This window comes from Crocodylus porosus, unplaced genomic scaffold (genome assembly GCF_001723895.1).
Source record: "Crocodylus porosus isolate Cpor-Errol unplaced genomic scaffold, CroPor_comp1, whole genome shotgun sequence".
Taxonomy (NCBI): domain Eukaryota; kingdom Metazoa; phylum Chordata; order Crocodylia; family Crocodylidae; genus Crocodylus; species Crocodylus porosus.
In genome coordinates this window covers 31,644,842-31,671,673 of record NW_017728909.1, presented here as the reverse complement: position 1 = coordinate 31,671,673, position 26,832 = coordinate 31,644,842, and the positions used below count along the sequence as shown (strand labels likewise).

General features: G+C 40.9%; 1 protein-coding gene across 2 annotated transcripts in view; it reads left to right on the top strand.

Annotated features, from left to right (window-relative positions):
• Positions 1-26,242, top strand: part of HCN1 (hyperpolarization activated cyclic nucleotide gated potassium channel 1) — a 310,582-nt gene extending 284,340 nt beyond the window's left edge. Inside the window, exons 6-8 of one of the 2 annotated variants that reach the window (XM_019532033.1) lie at positions 3,198-3,438; positions 22,440-22,604; positions 24,384-26,242. In XM_019532033.1, the coding sequence (XP_019387578.1) occupies positions 3,198-3,438; positions 22,440-22,604; positions 24,384-25,228 (1,251 nt within the window). In that variant the 3' untranslated portion in view covers positions 25,229-26,242. Of the gene's footprint in view, positions 1-3,197; positions 3,439-22,439; positions 22,605-22,936; positions 23,119-24,383 lie in introns of those variants that run through there. The other variant, XM_019532034.1, reaches the window with a different exon arrangement.
• The last annotated feature ends 590 nt before the right edge of the window (positions 26,243-26,832 follow it).

Genomic DNA, 26,832 nt, shown 5'->3' with positions numbered 1-26,832 from the left:
AACTGGAAAGAGGAAGGCGCCCTCAACTGAAAAGGGGAAGATGCCCTTATGATGATGACAATCGCAAGAGATAATTATAACTAACAGAAAAATATGTAACGATGACTAACCTCATTATACCGTATGTAAGACAAACATATACATATAGAGGGTTCAACCCCTCTCGGGCGTAGTTCTTGGCCCTTAAGGCGGGAGTCTACCCTTCTGCAGAAGCAATAAATTTTCTACTGGCACTTTTGTGTCTCTTGACTCATATTATCACGGCTAGTGCCCACGACGCAAGACCAAGCTGTCTTTTCCTGTTTGGGCAGCTAACTCGGGTTTTGCTGACAAGGCTAGGGCTCTATGCCCTGCTGCCTTTGTCCCAGGAGCCATGTGCAGACCCACTCAGCAAGAGGCACCACACCTTTCCCTACGCAGGAATGCAGGAATCCCAGGCCTTTTAAAGGAGCTTAGCTCAAAGGCCTGGGTCTAAACAAATAAAAGAAAGTGTGGAGCAGGCAGGAAGGGAGGGGGGAAAGTGATTGATGGTGAGAATTCTGTTTTGTTTCCAGAGCTCTTAGAAGACCTTTCAGATGAAATCCTGGCCCTGTTGAAATCAGTGGGAGTTTTGTCTCTGACTTAGTCAGGTGCTTTCATTGACTTCAGCTGGAGGTCAGGATTATATCTTCTGCTTTCTGCACCCATTGCCCTGAGTATGCTGTGTAATGTCTTATTTTTCACTCCTCCTGTCTCTAGCTCCTCACTTCTTAAAGTGAAATTTCATTATACAGTAATTATATGAAACTGCACAATCTCTTATACCCTTGACTCATCCTATCAAAAGAAGCAGGAGTAAAGTGCATTTAGTACACATCTAAGGGTGTGGACGCAGGAAGGTTTGGTGCTCTTTCAGAAGGGAAATAATTCAAAGGGCAGCAGCTGTTCTGTTCTGACTGTCATGTGTGAATGAGCTGAGAATAATTTGAAAGTAGCAAAATCCTCTTCAATTTTAACACTCCTTCATCCAGGGTTAAAGTTGAAGCATTTTTCTGCATTTGAATCATTCTCGGCTTGTTCACACATTACAATTAGAAGTACAGCTGCTGCCCTTTTGAAAGGTTCCCCTTTTGAAAGGGCTCCAAGTATTCATGTGTCCACACCCCAGCTATAGAGATGGAACTGTGAAGTCTGAAACCAAAGGGAATTGCTACATTTCTCCTTTACTTTGTCTCATTTTACTACTATTTCCACCTTGTTCTTAAGGAGTGACATTCTCTAGGGGGGAAAGTTATGAGGTGTTGTATGTCTATCCTAAAAATAGTACAAGAGAGTAAATGTGGAATGAGCTTTTTAATGGGGAGCAAGATTTTGCTGAAGATAACATCTTCCTTTTTCTCAGGCAATGCTTTTCCCCTTGCACGCTCCAATTTTCCTTTTTTATTTTAGAGTGATAAATCCATTACAGTATGGTTATTTCTCTTGTGTCATGAGCATACTTCATTGTGCCACAAAAATCTAATAGTAAAAGGTAAAGCAATCTTAATGAATTGACAATTTTCATCTTCCTAATGGTACCTGTGGTAACAGGGATTGGATTTGATGATCCCAAGGTTTTTTCTAGTCGTGTTTTTCCAACATTATAAAAACTTCCCTGTTTGTTATAATGAATTTCTAGTATACATTGATTGCTATTGCCAAGGTAATATTTAGTTTTGAATGGTAATTGGCAGAATTTAAAAGTGACCTTTGTTTTCATCTTTATTTTATGTGAATTTGTGAACAAACAAATATATAATCTATTTTCTCATCATACATTTAATATAACATTAGAAGCAAATAAAACAGTGATAATCTCCACTTGAACCCTCCACAGAGTCCCACAAAGTTAGTAACACTTTGGATGCAAGGGTCTGCTTTTATGAATTTCTTTGCTGCCTGGCTTATTCCCTCCACAAGGGGCTATGGAATTGGTTGTTGGTGTGTTACACCTTCAGGAGCAGCCTCAGTGGCTGGGGCTGCCCTTCCCGCTAAGGTACAGACCAGGAGGCAGGAGGCAAGAGAGTGGAAAGAGCAGGGTATAGCCGGGTGAAATCCTGACCCTTCCACCCTAAAGTGGCACCAGCTAGAACAGAGATTCTCAATTTTTTTAACTTCAGCTCCCCTCCCCCCAATATCTTTTCTGAATTTAGACTTAGCTCAGTGATTTTCAATTGCTGTGCCATGAAATTCAGAAAAGTTATGGAAATTGAGAACCACTAGTATAAGACTAATCCTTTGGTTAAAAAAAGATTATTTGTTGTCAAGTTTTTAACAGTACACCTCAGAACTTGCATGGTTTCTGTAGCAGGGGAATGAAATACGTTACATGTTTTGAAACTCTCTCTCTCTCATTCTGTTTCGGAGTTTAAGAGTAAAGTGTGCTACCAATTTTAATCCAGAAAAGAATATGCTCCAGGTATCACATGTTTAGGAAACACTGGGTACATCTACATGAGACCACTGACTGTGTAGTAGCCAAATAATACTGCACAGTAGTAAGTCACAGCATGGAAATACTATAATACTGTGCCAGTGCTACCGTGCAGTAACTCTGGTTATTGCACATTTATTTAGTATTTGTTAATAAATGCTCAGTAACCACTGCACAGTAGCGTCCCATGTAGATCGGCCAACTGAGTTAACCAATACAAAATAAGGGCTGATTTAAGGGACTCTTTTCCTTAATTTAGTGAGCTTTGGGTCAAGCCAGTGGTGTGCATTGTGCTCCTGCTGTTATGTAGAATGATAGGCCAGTTTTTCTGCTTATGTAACTTAAAATCAATTTATTGGAGCAATGGCAGCAGAAAATGTGACCTGTCTTCTTTTACAACTAGTCTGTCAGTAGCTGTAATTCTTGATCTTTCTTTCTTTCCTTCTTTCCTTCTTGAAAGATCAACAAGAGTACCTAACATGCAGACTGCTGTGAAGAGACTATCCTTCACCTTAATTACTTAAAACTACTTGGTGTTTTTTGTGCTCCTATTTTCTTTTCATTTTTATCAGAAACAGGGATGAAAATTAAAATTATTAAAAAAAAGATGCACAATAAATTAATTATTCAGTAAATACATGGTGGATTTTTTGTGGGGTGGGGGAGTTTTGTCTATCTACTCATACTACTACATTGTAATATTTCTGTTGGCTAACTATTGGTATCATGTTTCCTTCTCTTTTAGGAGATAGTCAACTTCAACTGTCGCAAGCTTGTTGCCACAATGCCTCTTTTTGCCAATGCAGACCCAAATTTTGTGACTGCCATGCTGAGCAAACTGCGTTTTGAGGTGTTCCAACCTGGTGATTACATTATCCGAGAAGGGGCTGTGGGTAAAAAGATGTATTTCATTCAGCATGGGGTTGCTGGTGTCATCACCAAATCCAATAAGGAACTGAAGCTGACAGATGGCTCTTATTTTGGAGGTGAGTGGAAAAGAAGTGCATGATAAGGTTGGGGTGAATGCACTAGAACAAAATATGTTCAGATGCTAGACATAAACAGATATCAGAATGTGTCAACTGAGCATTTGTTGCCTGGAGAACTCTGATGCACAAAATGGTGCCTGAAATATTTTTAAATAATGCATTGATTGCTTACTACTAAATATAAAGGATGTCCTTTCTCAGGTATTGCCTATAATAATTATATAAGCTAAATTTGGCTCAGTATTAAAAGCATCCTTAGATAATGCATTATATTTTATTAAGGATACATGCTAATTTGCATAGTAAATTTAAAAGCCAAGAATATTTTAAACATAAAATATGCAGAAATCAGCTTCAAAATGGATTGCATGTTTTTAGTCCTCAGTGTGACAGTATACCAATAAAAGAGAATCCATTGTACAAAAATAAAAATAAAAAGGAAGTTAAACAGTGGATTAAAAAAAAAAGCATTGTTACTTGTGATTTTAAGGTATTGCCAGTAGAGATTCAGGCTGTTTTTGTGTTTTTTCACTAATTTTTAGCATGCAGCATTAAATAGACTTCCAGTGTATGCTATGATAGTCTACCCTTTCTAATTAACTAGACAGCTCTCTGACAGATGTATGTTAATAAGAACTAAATATTAATTTTAGTCCCATTTAATTCTTCTCATAATTCTAATGAAAAAAGATTTCCATTTAATTGAAGTGAATTATACTATTTAAATATGGATGTAGGTATACTTTTTCATACATACTAACCAACCAACATGAAAAAGATATTGGCTGTGATTATAGGATATTTTAGTTCAATTGAAGAGTATCTACTTAGGGTTACAAATGACATATTTTGCAAAAGTTGTTCTGAGCATATACATTTATCACTTACATCAACTAGTGTTACTGAATTGGCTCATAGATACTGAGGGTGCATCTACACATATGCTTAATGCGCATTAGCTCATTTTAATTTGCATTAAAGCATCACTAAAAATCATGGATATTTATAGATGTGCTTGATGGGGGGAGGCACTTTAATTAATGCAGCTCCAAGAGTGTCATATGCATCAGTGTCCCTGCACATAGAAATGGTGGCAGGGTGCTTTGAATTAAGTTTAAAGTGCCTCACCGCCATTTTTCAGAGTGGAGACACTGATACAAGTGATGCTGGAATCTGCTGGAAGACAGTAATTACCACAATCTAGCAGAGTCATTGTTACAGTGTCAGAGCCACCTCCCTGTATGTGTAAAGGAGCCTTGTGCTATTTAGTTAATGCTCATTAAGATTGGCTAATGCATATTTTCCTAGTACCTCACAATGGAGGTACTAGATTTAATACGCATTAACTACAGGATGTTAATGCTGTGTAGACACACCCTTAGTTTTTGTATTAATGTTCATTAAAGCCCATTCATTTTCATTAAAACCCATGAAGTGCTGCAGAATAGTTTCAAGAGTCTCTCAGAATTTGTTGTATGCAAAGCCTAACCAGTGACACTTAGCGATAGGTTGCCTTGCCAGCTTTAAATTAGATAGAAGGCAAGATAGAGATGCACCTTATCGAGGTGCAGCTGATAAATTGAGCTAATCTCCTGAAAACTTATTATCTCCAATTCAGTAATATTTAGATGGCATACAGATTTGTAGATGAGTAAAGACGTAGGTTCTGAAACTGGCCATAGCACTTTTATATTTAGGTCCAATGAGATTCCAGTATGAAAACTGTATTCTGGTGGCTGAATGTCTGTAGTGGTACAAGTAACTCCTTAGCTTTTCATGCTTTTTCTCTAACCATCACAATTGAATCTATTGTACAAAGAAAAAAAAGCATTTGAGATAGTAAAACAGCAGAAGTGAGTATAAATATGTTGCATTGAATAACGGAAGCAAAATAATTCATATTGTTATGATAGCAAATATCCAGAATGTCTCTCAGACCTTAAGAAAAAAATGCCTGTGTTGCTTCCTCTCAAAATATAGTACATTACAAAATTAGACACAAAATTTAACAAAAGAAACCCAAAATGCTGCCTTTTCTAAAACATGTCTATGGAAATTATATAGGTGGGACTGAAAGAACTGTTTATAATTAAGGCTGCCAAGCACTTGCCATTGTAAGATTCTGCTTTTAGGTTCAGCCATTTGAGCTGTATTTTTTCTTGCCCACTGGCTGTCTCAGAATCAGGTGAATCAGGCCCAGCCTGCCTTGTATGTGTGTGATTTTGTTTTGTTTTGGTCTTTTTGTCTAATCTGTTATCTGTAATTTCTCTGTTTCACACTCCTTTGTGCTACAGCAGTGGCAGAAAATGGTAATGAGTTGCCTTTCATTCATTCTTAATATCACAGTGTCTTGAATAGCAGATGGGTTATATTATTAAATTGCTTGTAATATTTTTAGGGGCAGTGCCTAGAAAGTTGTTAGATGCACATAAAATGGAAAAAAAGGGGGAAAGATTTAAATTATTTATGAATACATTACAAATGTATGTCTTTTTATGGGGAAATGTACACAATGCCATTTACTGCAAATTCATAGAGCGGAAATAATATCTTAATGTATTTAATGAGCCTAATACTAATCTCATTTATGCTTACTGGTGTAAAACTAGTATAGAACCATTTATATCTGTTAGTTCTGATATATGCAAGTAATAGAAGAATCAATACATGATTATTTCAGTTGTGTTCTTTTAATTAAAAATTTATCTTATTCGGTCAAGTGCCAGCCAAAGAAAGGACTTTTTATATATTAAATATAAGCTAAATTGATTAAATGTCCTCTTATTCTAGTAGTTTCTTTCCTCTTATTCATTGCGTTAGTTTACAAAAGGTCTTTTGGTGCTTCTTCCAGCCCCTTGGTAAGATTCTCTCCTTCTAAACCACCCACATAGTTTAAGGGCGTGTCTACACATTGCTCTGCATCACCATACGGCCTACTGCAGTGATGTAGCGATCACATGAGTGTGCACATGATTGGCAGCTGTCACCTTAGCAGCACACTCCCCCATTTTAGGATGCCGCTACAGTGACATAGCGGCAAAATCTAACCGTGTGCCGCACACACGGTGCAGTACAGGCAGTTACTTCCAATAAGAAGTACTAAAGCACAACGATGTGTAGATGCACCCTAAATGACCTGAAGTGACAGAATCAAGCTCTAGAAAGGTATCTGATAATTTCAGGCAGCCCCTACTTGAGACTGTTTCACTTAGCGCTATTTTGCTATAACGCTCATTTTAAATTGATACCTGGTTTGACTTAGCACTCAGTAAGTTTTACTAAAACACTCATGGTCACCATCCTGGGTCATTAAAAACAATTGTGGTCACCATCTTGGGTCATCAAATACTTTCGGTTTCGCGTAACGCTTATTTTGCTTAATGCTTGGTCTTTCAGGAACCAAATAAGAGTGCTAAACTGGGGTTGCCTGTACTTCCTCATAAGGGTATGAAATGGCCTGATCAGTACCCACACCATCTACTTATGTGATCCCTGGCATAACTGGCATTACAGGGGCTTTCACTGAAAGACATTGATACTCTGAGTTGGCATAAGTGTGGGTTGGCATAATTTGCTGATGCTCACATCATCCTCACCTTGGTGTACCAAAAATATAGAAGCCTCCAAAAAACTGGAGTGGAACTTCAACTAGAGTGGCACTTCTAAAATCTAAAGTGGCACGTCAGCATGTGATTAATTACCTTTGTGCTTCAAACATACTCAGCTGATCTTCTGTTTCAAGATAAAAAATATATATACAGATATAGTACTTTTTAAGTCAGCAAATCTTAAACAGTAAGTAATAGAACAGGTACTTCTGGGAACCCAGTTAGTATGTTGTTATTTGAAATGCTTTCTTGTTGATGCACAGATGGCTGTTTTTCTACTCTGGTCCCTGATCTTTCAAGTCACTGGCAAAACTCCCATTGACCTGAATGAAAGCAGTATAAAGCCTTAATTCTGAAAACTAACTGCCTCTAACTTATCTCCTCTCCATCTGCTTCCACACCTGTGTTTATTTGTTCAGCTTCTGGGAAACCACGTCCTTTTTAAAAATATGCTTTTGGAACCCAAGGGATCCAAATATGGTCTAATGGTTATAAAAACTCAAAGCAAAGTTTCCTACATTTCATTCTTCAATGATTTCTTTATTGAATACTTTCTAATTACAGACATTAAAATAGTAAAATATAACACACACTTCCATATTGTTTCACTGGGTATTTTATTAACTGTCTTGACTCCTTAGGGCTCATAATGCCTTCCTCTGTTTATGTTCATTATGGGCCCATTAATTTTGGGGGCCCAATTCTCTTTCTGCTGTTACCCTTTCACCCATCTTTTTGCTGCTCCCCTTTGCCCACATACCCTGGATGACAAAATTACCTTTCTTTGGTTCACAGCGGGTGCATCTACGTGTTCATTAATGTGCCGTATTTACTATGCATTAAGTTTAGTCCTTAGATAACCAAGTACTAAATCAATGCATAGTAACTCATGCACAGTAGCACTGGCATATGGGATTTTTCAGATGCTAACTGTGCAGTAGCCTAATACTACTGTGCACTAACATATTAGCATGGGTTATGCCTGGCATGCTACTGCACAGTGTTAGGCTACCGTGAAGTTAGCCACTTGTGTACACACACCCAGACTAGCACGAAATCTAAGGTTCCTCATAGAGTATTTTATTCTAAAAATTTCCAGGAGACAGATATGAACTGGACAGAATTATGTCCACTTGATTAGATGTATTCATATAATAATGCATTATTATATATCATGTACTATATTATAGTAATATATAATACATACCATATATATAACTCCATATGCATTATATATTATTGCAATGTAATATATGATATGTAATATAGTGTAAGTATATACAGTATAATATATGTGTATATATATATAAAATAAGTACAAATACACACATACATACCCCTTCACCATACACAGGCGTTTCAGAAGGTAACAGCAATTTAGAAATAAAGCCATTTCATACTCAATGATCATTTACTATGTGGTATAGTAAGTGATCATTGTGCATGAAATAGCTTTAATTGCTGTTACATACTGACACGCCTGTGTGTGTTTGGTGGGGGTGGGGGGTAGAGAGGGTAGTGTATGCATGTGTTTGTACCAGTTCTTTACAAAGTCATAAGCAATGGGTAAAATTCACCAGTGCTGCCATTGGTATTCTCTGCTGCTGTGTGTTTTCCCACTCTTTGCACACAAAATGGTTTTATTTTGAAATTGCAATTTATTTATATATATTTATATTTTTCCTTTTGTGATAGATGACAGAATACATTGAAGGTAGAAACAGATATCTTTAGTGATATACACAATCAGCTGTGCTGCAAGATGCCATGGCACAACTGATCATGCTCCAGGGACATCTATAGTGTCCCCGGTTGCTGCGCCTCAACTTTCCCTGTCCCCTCTGCCCCCTGTACTTATAGATACATGGCACAGGGTATCCCTTGTAGAGGGATTTCCCCACATGTATCTGAAAGCGCAGTGGGGAGTGGGAGTCTCTACTCCTGTGCATGCAGGCACAAGCAGACAAATCTGCAAGGAATTTCCTCACATGTGCACTTGCAAATACAGAGGGGGAAATACTGACACTCCACGCTTGTAGACATACCTGGGGAAATCCCCTGCAGAAAGATCCCCACCCCCATCTGCCCTCTGCCATGGGATAGACAGGGTGCTTGTATGCAAGACAGGCACTCGAAGGCCCTGACTTTCCCCACTCACTCAGTGGCATCCCTGGAGGGATGTGTCTGGGTAAGCAGGGAAAGTGACTCTCAAGGCTTGAGAAGGCCAGTCCTCCCAGGAATCCCCAAGCTGCGCAGGACTGGGCCCCTCAAGCCTGAGGAGCCTTTGCTCCAGGGACACTGGAGAGCCTGAGCAGCTTCACGCTGCCTGGGCTTTTCTGCCTCTAGCAAACAGACAAGGGCCACAATAAAGCAACCTAATTCATTCCTACCTTCTGCTATGGCCAGAAATTCAAATATTTATGGAATAACAGGAGATATGGCCATCTGTTTGCTTTCACTTTGTGCCACCATAAACCTGTTTTCTGGAGACACAAAGGTGACTTGTTTTCACCCTCTGTGCAAATTTGTTGAAAGTCAGGGAAATGCCACCAACACTTTTGGATAACTTCATTGGGATAGCACCTTTATAAATTAAATCCATTTTGGCCCTACTGACATTATAATCTTCCTCAAATAGACTACTCAGTAATATATTATGGCATTATCTCTTTTTCCTGTTTATTTACTTGAATATCATTCAAGTAAATATCTGACAGCATATTGTGCATCTTTAATATTTCATTTTGTTTAAATTATCAAATATCCCTTAACAATAATTCTACCTTACTTGAAATTCTATCAAATTACACTTCACCTTTGTTTCAGCTTGGTGAAGGCCAATTAGGCAAAACTACTTTGAGCTACCTATTATTTATGGAGTTCTTCCCCATTTCAGAAGAATAACTGTCAGTATATTTTAGACCACTGCAGTGGAAAATAATACCTAGGGAAATGTTGAGTCAGTTTGGATTATATTTTGTCACTTCTACTTTTTTTCTGGGTGCACTATAGGTAAAACTTTTTTACTGGGGACTTTTAAAAAATTGTAACATAATACTGTATTACTGTGAAGCCCAGAAAAAATGCTGAGAAAGGCTAATGATTATCCTTTTTTTGCACCTTATTTTGACTTGTACTGTATAATGTGATAGGCTTTTATATCCAATGTTTCCTTATTTGTAAATGATTACACAAATTTCCAATGCAGTAACAAATAAGGATTCTTAAAATTTGTTCCCTGATCTAGCAAAATTAATATTTAACTTTAGACATATTAGTCTACTGCCTGAAGTAAATGGGAGTTCCTGCATTCTTATAATTAAATCTTTAGTGTATCAGGGTCTCTGTCTTCATACCAACTCATGCCGACATGCATAGGTTTGAATTGAGATACACTGGGGTGTTTTCTAAAAGTGCATTTCTGAAATTTCAGGCCATTGACAGAGGTGCCTAAATATGATTTTAAATGCTTACCTTTTTGCACCTAATTTTTACACTTCTGGCTTCAGAAGACAAGAAAAAAAAATCAGACAATGAAGTAGGAGAGTCAAGGGCACCACAACAGGATAGTGCAGCTGACTAGAAAGAGTAAGCCAAAGTGAAAATTATTGGCTTGTTTCATTGTTTAAATAGAGGGAAACAGGCACCATAAATAGTGAATTGTTGATTAGATTTAGGTGAAAGATCCAGAAAGTCATAGCTGACTAAAATTGAGGCTAGAACGGAAATTGTTTTTCATCTTTAAAAATAATTGCTCATTGACCATGTTTCTCAATAATACCATGACAATATAGAACACTAAATATATTCCAGACTTCCTCTGCCTTCAATAGATGTTCCTGTATATCTGAAGGCAAGGATTTTTTTTCTTCTTTTCATATCTTTATTGGACCAATTTTATAATTGGGAGATGTGGGAAATGCTTTGGGGTACAAAGTTCCCTTCATATACTTGAAAGCAGCCTGATGGGTTATATACAATTACAGCCAGCCAGTTTTCTTCTTCTTTACTGTTTAATGCTTTGCTGTAATATGGCATCTTCCCTGTAAGTTGTATTTGCATTTGAAATTTGGTTGACATTACCAAGATTGATTTAGTCGAGCTTTGTGTGATGCTTTTCATCTCCTCCCACTCCATATGGATCAGGGAGGGAGTATCATTTATCCTCTTTCACAACAGAATGTCAAGATTGTTAGACAAAACCAATTTCAGTTGTACTTCCAGCAGTTCTGCAGTCAAAAATCTGCATAGCTACATAACACAACATTTAGCCATTGTTTGGGAGAATGGAAACCAGTATTCATTTAATCTCTCTCTGCCACCTTCTGATTGTAATCTGAAGATTCGTGTCAGATGTAGGGTATGTGCAGATATTACACTTAGATTGACCTAACTAGGGTTAGATGGATCTAAGTGCTAGTCTGTATAGAAGTTTGGGGAGATTAGATCAGGCAAAAAATAGCCAGCCTTATCTAAATTTGTTCACCTGAGGAGGTGAACTAAGTTAGATCAGGAGTAGGTTAGCCCAATCTACCGAATGTCTGCACACATTCAGAGTAGGGGTGTGCCAAACGGACTGTATTTGACTCAGATTTGGATTTGGCCCAAATCAGGGACAATGATTCAATTAATTGATTTGGATCACTGTCCCCAATTTGATTCAGCTGAATCTGAATCTGAAGATTTGATGCTGATTTGGAGAATCAGCGATTCGGCCATAGACACAGCTTTAAATGTTTTTTCTGCATACCTCAAGATACCAGGTGCGGCTCGTGATCGCTGCAATGCTGGGGCGAATGGAACATCCTACAGGAGTGCAGGGGGGGCCCTCCATGCGCTCAACCACAAACTCAGAAGTGGACTGGAAGTACTTCTGGTCCACTTCTGGGTCTTCCAGGGACCACGCAGTGAGGCCCCCCCACACCCTCCCGGCTCAGTGATTGGTCACAGGGGGACCCCGGGTGCCCACCTAGACCTGAGAGACACCAGTTGCTGAGCTAGGGTGTGTGGGGGGGGGGCCCTGCATGCTCCCTGATGGATCCAGAAGTGGACCAGAGGTGCTTCTGGTCCATTTCTGGGTCTGCTGCTGAGTGCACTGGGGAGCCGCACACACTCCTGTGGGACACTCCATCCGCGCCAGCACTGCAGCACTGATGATCCATCTGGTACCTTGAGGTCTGTATAAAAAACATTTAAAGCTATGTCTATGTCTACATTGCTGAATCTTTCTGAATCTTTCCAAATTGATTCAGAGGATTCCTATTTGATTCAGAGAGATTAAAGTGTGTCCTGATTCAATTCAGATTCAGATATTTGGCCACTGAATCAAGCCAAATCTCCACTGAATCAAATCAGGGACCGAAGCTTTGCACAGCCCTATCAGAAAGCAACCCCAGGGTTGGAAAAGCCCAGCTGTTTGCCCCAGCCCTGGGGCTGTGCTCTTCCAAACCCCACCTACCCCCAATCAGGCTGTATTTAGCCCCCTGTCACTCCACTCCTAGACAGACAACACCCCCCTGTAAACCCTCCTGCAGACTCACTTCTTCCCCTCTCCCAAATCCCACCTGCCTCTTTCCCCCCACTGACTTACTTATGTTATGTTCACAGTGCAGCTCCCAGTGAATGTCTGTAGAAACAGAACCTGATCTACAATCAGGCATTTTACAGTTATCTGTGTGATCAGAGATCAGGTTCCACAAATATGTGCACATACCCATAACCTATATATAACAAGACCTAAAGTTGCATACAATAACTATCTGGCTTTTATAGTTTGTGCCCCAGTGATAAATTTGCTCAGGTTTGAGTCAGATATACCATATATGACACATTATAGGGATTATAAAAAGGGAGGGGAAGAAATAGTAAAATGTAACATTCAAGAAAATTAACTATATAAAACATTTTTTACAGTTTCTCTCTCTCCTTTCTTTTATTTATTTATTTTTTGCTGCACTAAGTGTGAATCTGATTACTGTTGACTTCTAAACTACAAGAAAAAAAAGTAGATAAAGTTGAAATGACCTCCACGGTATGAAATCTCCTCCATTTCTGAAGAAAAGGGTGCATCATGAAAGATATAGATTTAATCTTTTGTCCAGCCTTTTACTGTGGAAAAACCTTGGTTTATAGATACTCTTTATCATTAAATGCTATTGGTAATAGTTTAATAGCTTTTGCATTTATAATATGAAAAAGAAATTTTTACATGTTAATCCCCCGTCCATCTCATGGAACCAAAATTAGCTGTTCCTAACATTTATAATCGCTATTTCTCCCTTTTCCTTCTGAAAACTGCCATATGGCTTAAAATAGTGGTGTACCCATATACACAGCAAGCTAATATGCCTGGTACCTGATGAAACTCTATCTTCCTGCAAAGAAATCGAAGCAGTAACCAGCTGTCCTTACCTGGAAGGACACTTTTCATTACATCCTGTAATTGATATCCTATACCGAGTCTTGGCACAGTTGTTGAATGGGGCAGGGCTTTTAGAAAAGGTGCTTCAGCTCACAAATGTGTTTAAGATTTGGAAAGCCATATATAATCTTCCAGGAACTTCTTCTTTACTTAAAATGTAGGGCAGGTTTGGAATAAAGCAGCATCCACTTTAGTTGTTCAGCAGTGAAGCAAACATCTGCCCCTAACTCTTCTAAAATTTCTCATCTTTGGACTGTGCCACAAACCAGATTTGTTCACAGACATTTCTGAAACGTGCTTTTGTACCAAATTTGTTTCTGCTGTTTTGGTATGTCTGGATATTTTTTTCATTTTGCTCTTGCTTGGCCTTAAACAGGGAAGATGTCTTGAAAGTTAAAGTGGAGCAGCTAACAATCCACAAACATGCCAGCTAACCATCGATTCCTCTCTGTTTCTTGTACTTGGAGCTGGGCTTAGGGGTGGGTGAAGTGGGCAACCACCCAGGGTGCCAGGGAGGCACTGGGGGGGGACACACATGCACACACTCACTCATGTGTGCATGTGTGCGCGTGCACATGCACACACACACACACACACACACACAGCATACCCTCTACCACTGCCCTGCCCCACCCCAGCTGATCTCTGACCCCTTGCCTCCAGCCACTGAGCAGAAGGAGCTGGGCCAGGCAGTTTAGGTGGCTGCAGGAGCATGTTCCCCACTCCCTGTGATGGGGCCAGGGAGATGCCCACAGCACTGGGGATGGAGCTGGGGGATGTGGCCCCCTGCCCAAGCAGCCGCACTTCTCCCACCCCTTCTCCCCACCCTGCCTAGCCAATCTGTGCCAGGGGTGTCAAGATTGTTCCTGACCTCAGTGGCAGCTCCACATTGGTGCACGGGCAAGTCAGGCTGACATCTGTTGGGTGGTTGCAGCATGGCAGGTGGGGATAGGGATGAGCTGGGGACAATCCCATCTGCCCATGCAGCCATGCTTCCTTCCCTCTTCCTCCCTCCCGCCTGCCACACCATGTGGCTGTAGCTGGCCATGCAGCTGCATCGTGGATGTTGTAACCAATCCTGGCCTCAGCAGCAGCTCCACAAGGGCTCTTGGGCAGCAGTGGGCTGGGATGACACCTTCTGGGTGGCTGCAGCACAGTAGCCGGGGACAGAGATGAGCTAGGAATGGGGCCACCTGCCTATGCAGCCATGCTCCCCCTTTTCCCCCTCCCCTCTACCTCTATGCCTACCTCTGACTGCAGCAGTGCCACTGACTTGGGGGTGGGGGGAACACTGGGAGGGGTGCCAAAATTCATCCAGGGTGCCATTTTTCCTAAGGCCAGCTCTACCTGTACCTTTCATTTCTTTGTCACCTAAAATTGCTGCAAGGTGATTGCACATTGTTGTGTTGACAATTTGAATTTATTTTCAAACTTTCAACAAATGTTAATGTGGCACTGCAAGTTGAGTAATTATAGTCTGGGTGTCATTTATATGGGAAATGAAGCGACACTAACTAGAAAGGTGCCACAATATTAGTTAGGCTTTACTGCTTCTTGCAGAGAGAATGACTGCTCTGGTTTCATAGGAATACAGAAATTAGAGACAAAAAACCCTACAAAGGCACCTAGTCATCTATGACTACCATATGCTCCTTCTCTTGCTTCTCCAGCTATGATTTTGACTTTGTATTGAACACTTTGTTAGTGCCTTATGTAAACTTAGATGGAGTGTAGATGCTAGTCCACCACTTATCTGGAGCTCAGTGGAAATCTAGCTGTTCAGAATGGGGACGTCTTTCATGCTTGCTCTGAAGCCTAAGTTTAGACATGCTGGATGCATCTAGTTCAGCACATGTATATTTCCCTGGGGACAAATAACAGTGGCACATAGTTGTACTGCTGCTACTTGTCCCCAGAGAAGACCCCTGCACACACACTACAGTGCACAGCAAAATGCACTGGGTGCAGTAGGGGAAGCTGGAGCCAGTACCTGGGCTCACCCCCTTACCTGGGGTACTTGGGGTCTCTTGGGGCTGCAGCATGTGATCCAGGCACATGGAGTCTGTCCAGCTGCCAGAGTGTGGCTCTGGCTGGCCAAGCTCCAGTTTCAGGTGGGGTTTTTTCTGCAGTGTTTTTAGATATCAGGATTTCCTGTTATCTAATTTTCCCACCACACTGCAAATATGCAGTGCAGTAAATGAATCCACATGCATTGCATGTTTTTCATGGTGCCTCATAAGGTTTTGAGGTGCCACAAACAGCGCATTCACACTCATGTGGACACAGCCACTGAGTGCATCTATATGTGCCCTTTACTGTGGAGCTGACTAATTAACTCTGCAATAAAGTGTCACTGTCTACACATGTACCAGTATTAGGATGCAATAAATTAATTCTGCCATGAATGCCACATGCCCTTGAAGGCTGGGGGGCATGGTGAGCTCCCACAAGTGGCAGCGGCACTGTCAGTGGTGGGAGCATGGTGGTAGCAAGCAGTGAGCTCCTGTAGGCAGCTGCAGTGCTGTTAGCAGTGGGGGAAGAAGAGGTGGTGAGTGGTGATTACCGGCAGGCACCACCGGCAGTATCAACGGGGCCTTTTTGCAGGATTGCACATGCACCCGGATGCACCCCCTACGCATCACCAACGAATTCCACTGTAGGACAGTACTGTCAGAGACAGTTCTGTCCTATGGTGGAGTAATTACATGTACTAAAATGCATGTGTAGATGGTGACAGGGACTGACTAGAGCATGAGTCTGTGAAGGTGTGGGGGTTGCCTGCCACCTAGCTTAGCACTTTAGCACCCTTGTGCCCCAGCCAGCCCCTCTGCTGCCTGGTGTTGCCATCCGGAGCCCAGGGCTGACCCTTCCCAGGCCCTCTCCCAGCCTAGGGCTGCTCCACACCAGCTCCAACTGCTGCAGTCCTGGGTGCATGTGTAAATGCTAAACTGAGCCAGAATTTATCCCATCACCTTAATGGTACATGTTGTTCACCCGCTGAGATGTTTGCAATCCAGAATTTAGGTACTGAATATGACTGCTGGAGCAGGGGCATTCAGGATGGCTTCCTGTGACCCATGGACCTAAAGTCTGCCTTCACCCCATTTCAGATAAAGTAAGAGTTGGATCATTCTTGCCAATGATTTTTCCTGAGAATTGTTTAGGACTTGCATAGCAAAATGTTTGCATCAAAGGTGGCAAATCAGCACCGTTTCTGAGTGCAATGGTACAGCTCTTTGTTAGTAACAAAATTCCCATTGATTTCAGTGGTGCAAGATCAGGACTTATGTACCTACCTTTGCAAAGGCCTATGCAGATTAGCCACTGCTAACTAGTACTTTATATTCCTATGAATCAGTTTACCCACTGCTTTCTTTACTGCTTACTTACTGTCTAGACATTGAAAAAGTTCTCCCTGTGTTAATCTGAACTACAGCTCATGTCATCTATGCTGTCCCTAATTTTTAGCAAATCAATGTTTCTTCTAGGAATCTAGAAGTGTCAGTCCAGAATTTCATGTGTAGATGAAACAGGGGCCCTAAATTGAAGCAGTGAGTTTAAAAAAACACCACTTCAAATTAGGGCTGATTAAACCCCCGTGTCATGCACACACCCCACTAACTTACCTACCTCTCCAGTGGGGAGGGGAGGGTGAGCTGCCAGTGGGCAGAGTGGTCCCTGGGAGGCTGGGGGGGGAGGGGGAGGCTTCCACATGGCTTGGGGTGGATTTAATGTGCTATACACCACTGTGGTGTGCAAACACCAACATTATTAAAACAGTGCAAAAGCATTTAGCCTGCTTTAAAGTGTTGTACGCACACACCTCTCATTTCATCTACACAGCCTCTGTTGACTCATGCATGTTGCATACAAAATTGCTTGTCCGCCTAGCTTTGTAACTCCACACCAATTGTATATTATTTTGATAAAGAAATACTTTTAGTTCTTAAGAATTTCAGTTTCTTCCCAGAAAAATTCACACTGGGAAGAAGTCTGAAAATTGTTCTGTTAATTTAAATGCAAGCATGCAGGTGAACAATTACACACATCTAGCCCTTGCTTGTGTAGCTACACAGATTAATTATTACAAAGAGTCGTAGTCCTCCAGATAAAGTTTTTATTATTGTGTTAATCACATACGCTTCTTGAAAGCAGTGTGCGCATTGTAGGTAATCCACTTTCCATATTTTTTTGTGCTGTACTGTGCCATCTGCAAAACAGTCCCATGATAGTAGAACACAAATCAGGACTTTCCTTTTTAAATCATTAAGTTAATTATATTTATGTAAAATATGAGCTATGAGGTAAACTGATTTTTTTAGTAATTTTTAGTGCTTTCAAGTGTCCATTTCTCATAAGGACAGAGATTAGCACTTGTTTTATAATGTTCCAAGGAACAATTGTCCAAAAGGATTGTGTAATTGAAGTACACCTGCAAGAGAGCTGAATTGCTAATTCATCGTGGTCTAATCTATAATTACTAATGGGAACTGATAATATTCTTAAGCTTGGGGAGGAACCATAAAAGTGTTTGACACGTTAAAGTATCAGAATGAAAGTGGTATACCAGCCCTGCCAGATGGGAATATCAATGAGTGGTCTGCCATAGTCACTTCCCTTTTATGCCAAAGGAAAATACTGCTTATCCAAGCTGTTTAAAATATTTTCCCTTGGTAATTTTCAGCACATTCCTGTGTTATTTTTTCATATTTAATAATCCTTTCAAATCCATTGCATCAGGAAGTGCATAACTGTTGAGGGTACTCGAGATGTCTGACACATTAAGATTCACTTAAAATGTGACATTGTAGTTTTCTTTACTGTGTTTTCATCATAAAATATGTTGGTCTGTTTATTTGTGTGAAATAAAGCAAAAAGGATACAATGGGATAGGATAGTCTTTGGTAGGATACTTTAAACTGCTGAGTTCAATTCCTCTCCCATATGCAAACTCCAACTAAATGAGGTTTTATATGTTCTCTTTTTCATTATGCTTAAGAGCTTGTTCACAGCCAGTAGCTGATAGGATAAGACTTATACAAATGAACCAGGCAAGAAAAAAAAAAAGAAAAACCCAAACCAACAAAAAACAAACACACATGAAAAAACAAAGAATAGATTGTCACAGCCAGGTAGCAACTGATATTTAGTTATGTTGTTACCCGGACAACACATACATTGTAATTAATATTGAAATAAAAATGTGAACCCATTGACAGACGTTACCAAAAAATGCCTATTACATATCAAAGGACACATGCTCCTATAACGTAGCGTTGATCATCTTTAGTGATTCTCCCTGAACATCTTCCAAATTCTAAGGGTTATTCAACCTTAAGATGATGTTGTTATACATTTATTATTATCTTACATTACTTCAGGACTTTAAAGCAGAATCAGATCTCCTAAATATATGCTATAGCTCAAACAGAGCATTTGAGCAGAGGCATAACAAGGCAGCTGGGTAGCAGAATGCATGGCAGCATCTGCAACTTCCACCTACCACCATGCCGCCAGTGTGAGCATGCTGTGAGGCAGCAGTGGCAGCTGTTATTTTTCTGGGAAGTGGGGAGTGGGATTATAGAGTAAGTATTTTAGGTAACTAGCAATATTATGATATAATGTCTATTTCAAGTTTTGGAATATAGGAAAATTAATATTTATGTCAGATGCATATTGGATATTTTAAATTCTTTTACACTGCCTTCTAGTGATTTGTCCCATTCCATATGTCTCATTCCAAAGGAGGATGTTTTAGGTTTTGCCCATTTATGCATCCAACGCTAAAGTGGATTTTTATTTGGCAACTGGCTTTAGTTAGATTCAAGGATCCATGTGAAGTCAGTTGGAGGATTGGGACTCTTTTTATTTGGAATATTACATAAAAATCTGGTCATCTGTTGTCAAGAAAAACAAATTCAAGCTGAAGTAGATGCAGAGAAGGTCTGTTAAGGATATTAGGAAAGAAAGTATTAATTTTAACTCTTCTCAGTATTTGTTTTACTGGTTTTCATAAGTTTACTCTTAAAAAAAACATAAGGAGATAAACACTCAGGAGAGAATAATGCCATTTAAGTTAAAAGGAAAAGTTGGCACAAGAACAAATAGAAATAAACTGAATATAAGTAAATTTCAGGTGAAAATAAGAAGAATGTTTCTTACTGTTAGAAGCATGAGGCTAGTGGACTTCCAATAAAAATAAGAGTAAAAATCCCTAACTACTTTAAAAAGCTTGATTAATATAGAATAGGACTGGTCTAAGTGGTAGTCATGAAGCACATGCAGAGTTGGGGAGGACAGGTTGCATGGGGCTAAGCTGTGTTGGCGCTGCTCCAGAATACTGCTGCTCACTTCCCCCCACACCCCCAACCTCTTGCCCACCACCAACTCAGGGTCTTCATTTGCAGCTGGTGACTAGAATTGTGGGAGCCTTACAGCACCTCTCGCTTCCCTACCACAGGGAAGCTGAGCTAAGGGTGGGGGACAGGGCATGGCCGGGCCCTGGCAGGCCTCAGTATGACTAAGGAGAGGTTTAAACCCCCACCTTGGCCTGCGGGGTTCCCAGGGTGAGGGAAGAGTGAGCATGGCCAGACCGCTGTAGCAGTGGAGGAGGAGGAGGGGAGAACTCTGCCACCACAGCAGACCCCTGACAGCTGGGAGCAATCCGGGCACACAGCCCTGCCCAACCCAAGAGGGGGACTCTTTCCCCTCCTCCCACCCTCATCCCCTCTGGCACATGTGGGCAGTGGCTGGCTGGGCAGTGACTTGCCCAAGCCGGCTCAGAGGTGATGCAGGGACTCATGAGTCTGCATCGAGCCCCCACAGCAGGTGGCTGCTGGGCTCCAGGCCCTTTGGCACCTCTGGCACCTCCAACCCAGCTAGGGTAGGCTGTTGCCTGGCCAGCTGCCACTGTGCATGCTGGGACAGGCTGCACAGCTGACAGGTCTCAGCCTCCCCATCACTGAGCTGAAGCCACCAGGAACAGCCTCGCCCCCGCGGCCTGGCCTGGGCCAGCCCTGCCATGCAGCTGCCTCAGCCAGGGCTGAGCAGGGCTGACCTGGGCTGTGGGGACAGGACCATCCCTGATGGCTGCAGCTCAGTGACAGTCGCTCCCTGGACCCACGTTGGGTCAGGGTGGGCAGCCATGCACAGAGCCCCTCCTCCCAGCCCAGTGGCAGTGGGGGGTGGGGAAGGAGAAGGGGGGAGAGTCCTCCTCCAGCACCAAACAGAGCCCCCCTCCAGAGAAGGAGGAGGAGGAGGGCAAAGACTTCCCCTCAGCAGGAGAGACATGGGCAATTAACCTCCTCACTGTCCCCTTAGCCTTAGCCGGTGGAACAGGGAATGCAGGGGGGGAATAAAACCATTTAGGTGAATGGGGAAGGGAGGGCATTAATTTCTCCCTCCATCCCTTCTGCCCCCGGAGACTGCAACTAGGGTCTTCTAGCTGCCCATCCCCTCTGCTGCTTGCAGGCAACAGGCAGACCACAACTGCAGTGGTGGGGAGGGGAAGGAGGGAAGAATGAACCCTCTCCCACTTAGCCTTAATGAGGCTATGCCTGCTGGTGTCTCCCCACATTCGTCCCCATCCCTACTGCTAGAGAGCAGAGGCGCATGTCCAGCCCTGCTGTCTGGAGCAGAGAGCACAGCCCAGACCACCGAGTATGCTGGGATGCTGGAGGACTCTAGTTTAACTTGAAGCAGGAAGGGGTCTGGGACAGACTTTGCATAAACCATTTTGACCCAAATTGGTTAAGCCTGGTACTACATTCAGTCAGGTTTATCATAACTAGTTTCGGCCATTTTGAAACTGGTTTATGTGCGCTGAACTTATGTTCTATTACAGGTTTAATCAGTTTCTGATCAGTGAAACCAGTTTATGTGTAACTTCTGTCCCTAGTCACTGTCATCATAGTGAGCCCAAGAGCCCTGCCATGAATCATGCCTTCACCCTTTATTGTCACTCTAAGTACACTAAATCCTCAAAATGAGTCACTGTAACCACATTGGAGCGTTCCCTGTCTCAGGTGTGCTTATTAGCAGCCAGTGATGGCCATGTAAGGCAGCAATGTTGATTCATTTCTGCCATTTGAGACATTGGGAGTGTAAGCCGAGGAGCAGTGTGGTCCTCAGAGGTGCTTCTGGCCTCAATACAAAGCTGTCATGAATAAATTTTAAGTTTTTCCATGTAGCCTGAAGGAAAGATTAATATAGAATTTTTTTCTCTTATAACTGATGCCATTCTTTTCTTATGCCAGTGTTTTTATTATAAGTATTAAATTCTGTTATCAGATGTGGTGGACTATTGGGCTTATCCCTAAGCTCACCTGAATATTCCTATCTGGAATCAGTAGAACTAATGGGGGTGTGTAAGGCATCACATTTGCTGGATATGTTTGAAACCAATTAATTAATTCAGGGGGCAGCAACCAACAATCATTGGATCTGGTCTGCAGGTATGGGGCTTTGGCAGCAAGGGGCTTTGGCAGTGTTCTCTAGTAGGGGGTTTATTCCATGCCATGGCTGGAGAAATGGGGGTAACAGGGGAGCGCCCCACCATAATGTGGTGGCAGCAGCTGGGTCCCAGCTCTTGCCTTTTCACCTGTGACCCACCAGGTGATTCTGAGCTGCAGCCTGAAAAGGTGACCAATTTTGTTCACAATGTCTTCAGAAGAATGATTACAAATTTCAGTGTTCTTGATTTTCAGTTCAGAAAAATGAACAAAAAATAAAGGCTGAAAAAGATAGCTCTTAAACAAAAAAAGGTTCCCTTCAGTTCAGTGACTATTGAACTTGGCTTCTTCAGGATTGCCCTTGGAATCTTGTATGTACAGCAAAAGAGAAATTGCTGCTGTGTACTGAATTATTATTTGTTAGCACCAAGTCACTTCCTAGCTGTCAAGTTTCACATGGTTCACTGACGTTTTCATTTCCTCTGTATATGTGTGTGTTTGTGTTTTTTCTCTCCCCAGAGATTTGCCTTTTGACTAAGGGCCGCCGAACTGCCAGCGTACGAGCCGACACATACTGCCGTCTGTATTCCCTCTCTGTGGACAATTTCAATGAGGTTCTGGAGGAGTACCCCATGATGAGAAGGGCCTTTGAAACAGTGGCCATCGACAGGCTAGATAGGATAGGTATTATTGTCTTTGATACTCAATATGATTATTAAACTTAACTTTTTTTGGAGCAGAAGGATAAGATTGCATTACTGCTCCTCTACATTAAATGTTTTATTGACTTATAAATAAGAAATGCTTTAAGAAAAGAATTTTTATCAGGGCTGCTTTTAAATAATAAAAAGACATTACTATGCCTCTTAGAAAGCGGTCACATACTCCTCTGAGATTTATTTTGTACACCTTAATTATAATTATTATTATTTATTTATAATGTTTAGTGCTGTAATACACAGAGCTCAGAGCTATATACTTTAGTGACAAATAGATGACATTTCCCTGTCCAAAAGTCATAGACAAAGACCTGGTTCTGGAAGAAGCTGACTTTTTTCAACACCAACAGAAGCCAACAGGAATTGAAGCTACTCCATGGTTAGTAGAAGGCCATTCCTTCCATCACAAGATGGGCAGTACAGCCTGATTTTCAAAGGTGTGGACACCTGCCACTTAGGTCGCTAGGACATGCTGGCACTCAGAAAATCAGGTTCAACAAGCCCAAATAGAATGCAATATGATGTAGTAGACTGTCTTAGCTGCTTTAGTTTGCTTTAAATCTTAAGCAAATTAGAGAAATGTGGATATATAATTAGCTCATTAGCTGCAAACATTACAAATGGAATACTGTCAGAATGGCAGAAGTTTTCTAATGGGGTTCTACAGAGGTTGGGCCTGGAACTACTAGAAAAAATAAGACAGACTTTACACCTAGTGGGGTGCTGCCATTGGGACTTAAACACTTAAACTAAACCGAAGTGGGGTTGGTTTTAGCAGTGTGTTACAAGTGGAGATATGGGGAATTGAAGCACTTATTATTATTTATTATAGTAATTCATTAATAGAATTTCCAGTCTGAAATCATTTAGGGAATCCAAACATGACAAAAAAAAGAACCAATTCCTTTACTCAAAGTAAGAACAATTCCACTGGACTCGTTGCCCTACATCTTCACTTCCAACACAGGAAAAAAGCATGTTGCCTGCATCTTTACATCTGAAAGTCTTTAGGTAAACCTTGAAATTGTTGCAAGAACAGAGATAAAATGTACAGTGGTCGTTATTGTACAGCCAGGTAGTACGTGAGCAGCCAGTTTATGTATTTGTTCACAGACATTTAAACAGATGACTTTTCTCAACATGGTGGCCATTGCTTACAGATGCCTAATAAGTATTTCAGAAAATGTGCTAAATAACACATGTATTCATAACTTAATAATGGTTCAACATTCAGGAAATTAGGACAGCTTGATAACAAGAGAGATCTATATTTTAAACTTGCAGACTTGTTTTTTCTATGCCTGTTGTTTAGTAAATTGTGATAGTTATATTTTTCTGAATGATTTTAATAATAGCCAGACTGCTGCAGAAAGCTCAAGTATCCTTGAGTGCAAGAACATTTCTAAGGTGGGTAGCTCAGCTAGAAAGGCAACAGGATTTATGGGTTGCATGAGCACTATGAGATCTACTGAAGAAATACCACCCCCAAAGCAGCTGTACTGCTTTACAGCTAGGGAAAAAGTATGTTGTCATCCCTCACAGCCCGTGACAATCACTAGTTCAACCCAGAGCCTAAAACTTCTGCTATGCTGGAAGACAAATGAGGGACTTTGTCTTTTACCACTACTTTAAGACACCGGCATGTACTTTAATATCAGGAGTTACAACTCTAAAAGAGTGACAAACTGTCACTGAGCTTCAGACTTGGTAACACAGCTGATCTCATACCTCTTTCTTTTTAAAGGGAAGAAGAACTCAATTCTCCTGCAAAAGTTCCAGAAAGACCTCAATACTGGAGTTTTCAACAATCAGGAGAATGAGATCTTGAAGCAGATAGTGAAACATGACAGAGAGACAGTTCAGGCTATTGCCCCAGTTAGCCTACAGCAAATGTCAGCACTGAATTCTAGCACCACTTCATCCCGCATCAGGACACAGTCGCCTCCTGTTTATACTGCAACCAGCCTGTCTCATGGAAACCTGCATTCTCCAACACCAGGCACACAGACACCTCAGCAAGCTGTCATTCTCTCTCCTTGCTCCTACACTACTGCAATCTGTAGTCCACCAGTACAGAGCCCTCTGGCAGGTCGAACTTTTCAGTATGCATCACCAACTGCTTCACAGTTGTCATTAATGCAGCAGCAACAACAGCAGCAACAACAGCAGCAGCAGCAGCAGCAGCAGAAGCAGCAGAAGACACCTACTTCATCACAGAAAAATGAAGTTCACAAGAGTACACAAGCTCTTCACAACACTAACCTGACAAGAGAGGTGAGACCTCTCTCTGCCTCCCAGCCTTCTTTGCCCCATGAGATTTCTACTCTTATCGCCAGACCTCATCCAACAGTTGGAGAGTCGCTAGCCTCCATTCCACAACCTGTCTCAAGTGTCCAAGGGTCAGGTACGCAGGCTGGGAACAGGGGCACTGTCCCACAGAGAGTTGCTCTCTTCAGACAAATGTCTTCAGGAGCAATTCCGCCTAACCGAGGGGCCACAGCACCATCAGCAGCTCTAAAAAGGGATTCTTCCACAGTCTTAAGCACAGACCTTGAAGGAGACAAACCACGATTTGCTTCAAACTTATGATCCCTGCTAACTCTGAAAAGCAGAGACGTTGTAATAAACTGAGAATCATCCCAGGAATATTTTAGCCTATTTCCTAATAGACCCTGGTAGTCTGTCATGAAAACAAACAAACAAAACTTTAGCTAGTTTTGCCCTACGTAACGAATGTAAAATATGTGTGTGTATACATATACACATATAGCTAAAAAAAGAGTTTAAAAATCTGTTTAGAGTTCATGTCTTCCTTTCTTATAATCAGCAAAGGAGTCTAAATTTTGTTGTAATATTATTTATTTTTAATCTGTGTTGACGTTAATGGATTTCTCTATTTATGGAGAGGCCTCCTATTTTAATGGGGGGGGCGGGGTTGGCAAATCTTAACCCAATGATAACTTCATGAAATGAAAATATTATTTATTCCAGGAACTAAACAGAACAGAAAGAAAACCCTAAACCTAACTAGGAAATAGCAAGTATTCAATAATATTTTTAACTTTCACTAATATCATTTCTGTATATAAATTGTGAATTATTTATTACAGAGAATCCAGTCATAGTCTCCCATTGCTTTTTCCATTTTGGTGCTTTTCATTCAGAACTAGATTGAATAACAGATATACTGCAACCATCTACAGTCAGAGGACAAGATTACCACTGCTCTGGATAATTCTAACCTCAAAACATATAAATCATTCTGTTGTTTCAGAAAACTGGGAGGACATCAATCTTCATATTGCAAAAGACTTTTATGAAGACTATAAATATTGTCATTGTAAATAACTTTTTTGACCCAAACACAAATAGCTGCTGTGTGGTGTACCATTGCAAATTCTTTGTTTAGGAGTTTAGGTTCAGCTCTTCACTTCAAAAATTAAAGTTTTAAAATTTATTCAATCTAAGTGCAACACAACTGTTAAATTGTAATGCAGTGGCTTAAAACCTACAATGTTACTTTTACATGCAACATTTTTATGCAAAATTGTACGCTTGATCCTGCAAACTGCTTGTATTTCACCAATCACTTTTCTTCTTCCTTTCCCTAAACAGTGTCTGAAAATATCCCATGCATGCTTTTTTAAAAAACAAGAGCAACAATAAATAGGTTCAGTCAGCCATTGTAGGGAAAGGCTTTAGGGTATCTTAGAAAATAATAAACATTCATTAATTGTGGCTACCTTAAAATTCCTATAATGCTGACTTTGAATCATTGAGATTTGAGTCTAGAAGTGAGTTTTCTCATTTAAAGAATTATTTGTAAACCACAGCTTGATTTAGAATTTCAAGTGCTTTCTGTGTCCTCACTGTAGTTTTATAGCTGACTGTGGTGTTAATTTAAACAAAATAAATATAATATAGCATCAAGTCTGTCTGGGAATGCACGATTTGCTCTGTGTATATTGTAATAAAATGGATAGTTTATCCTAAGGCATGTAGCATCAAACATAGCCCATAGATATGAGGTTTATTTTTTTTAATGTCTTCAAAACAGAAAGGAAATGGTGACAGAAAGCAGGGTTAAAGCATACTGTTTTGTGAACATTTTACTTTGTTTGCTCAGATCTTACATTACCTTGTAATTATTTAGCTTCTCCGCAAAGGAAGTCCATTAATTATCATTTGTGCCT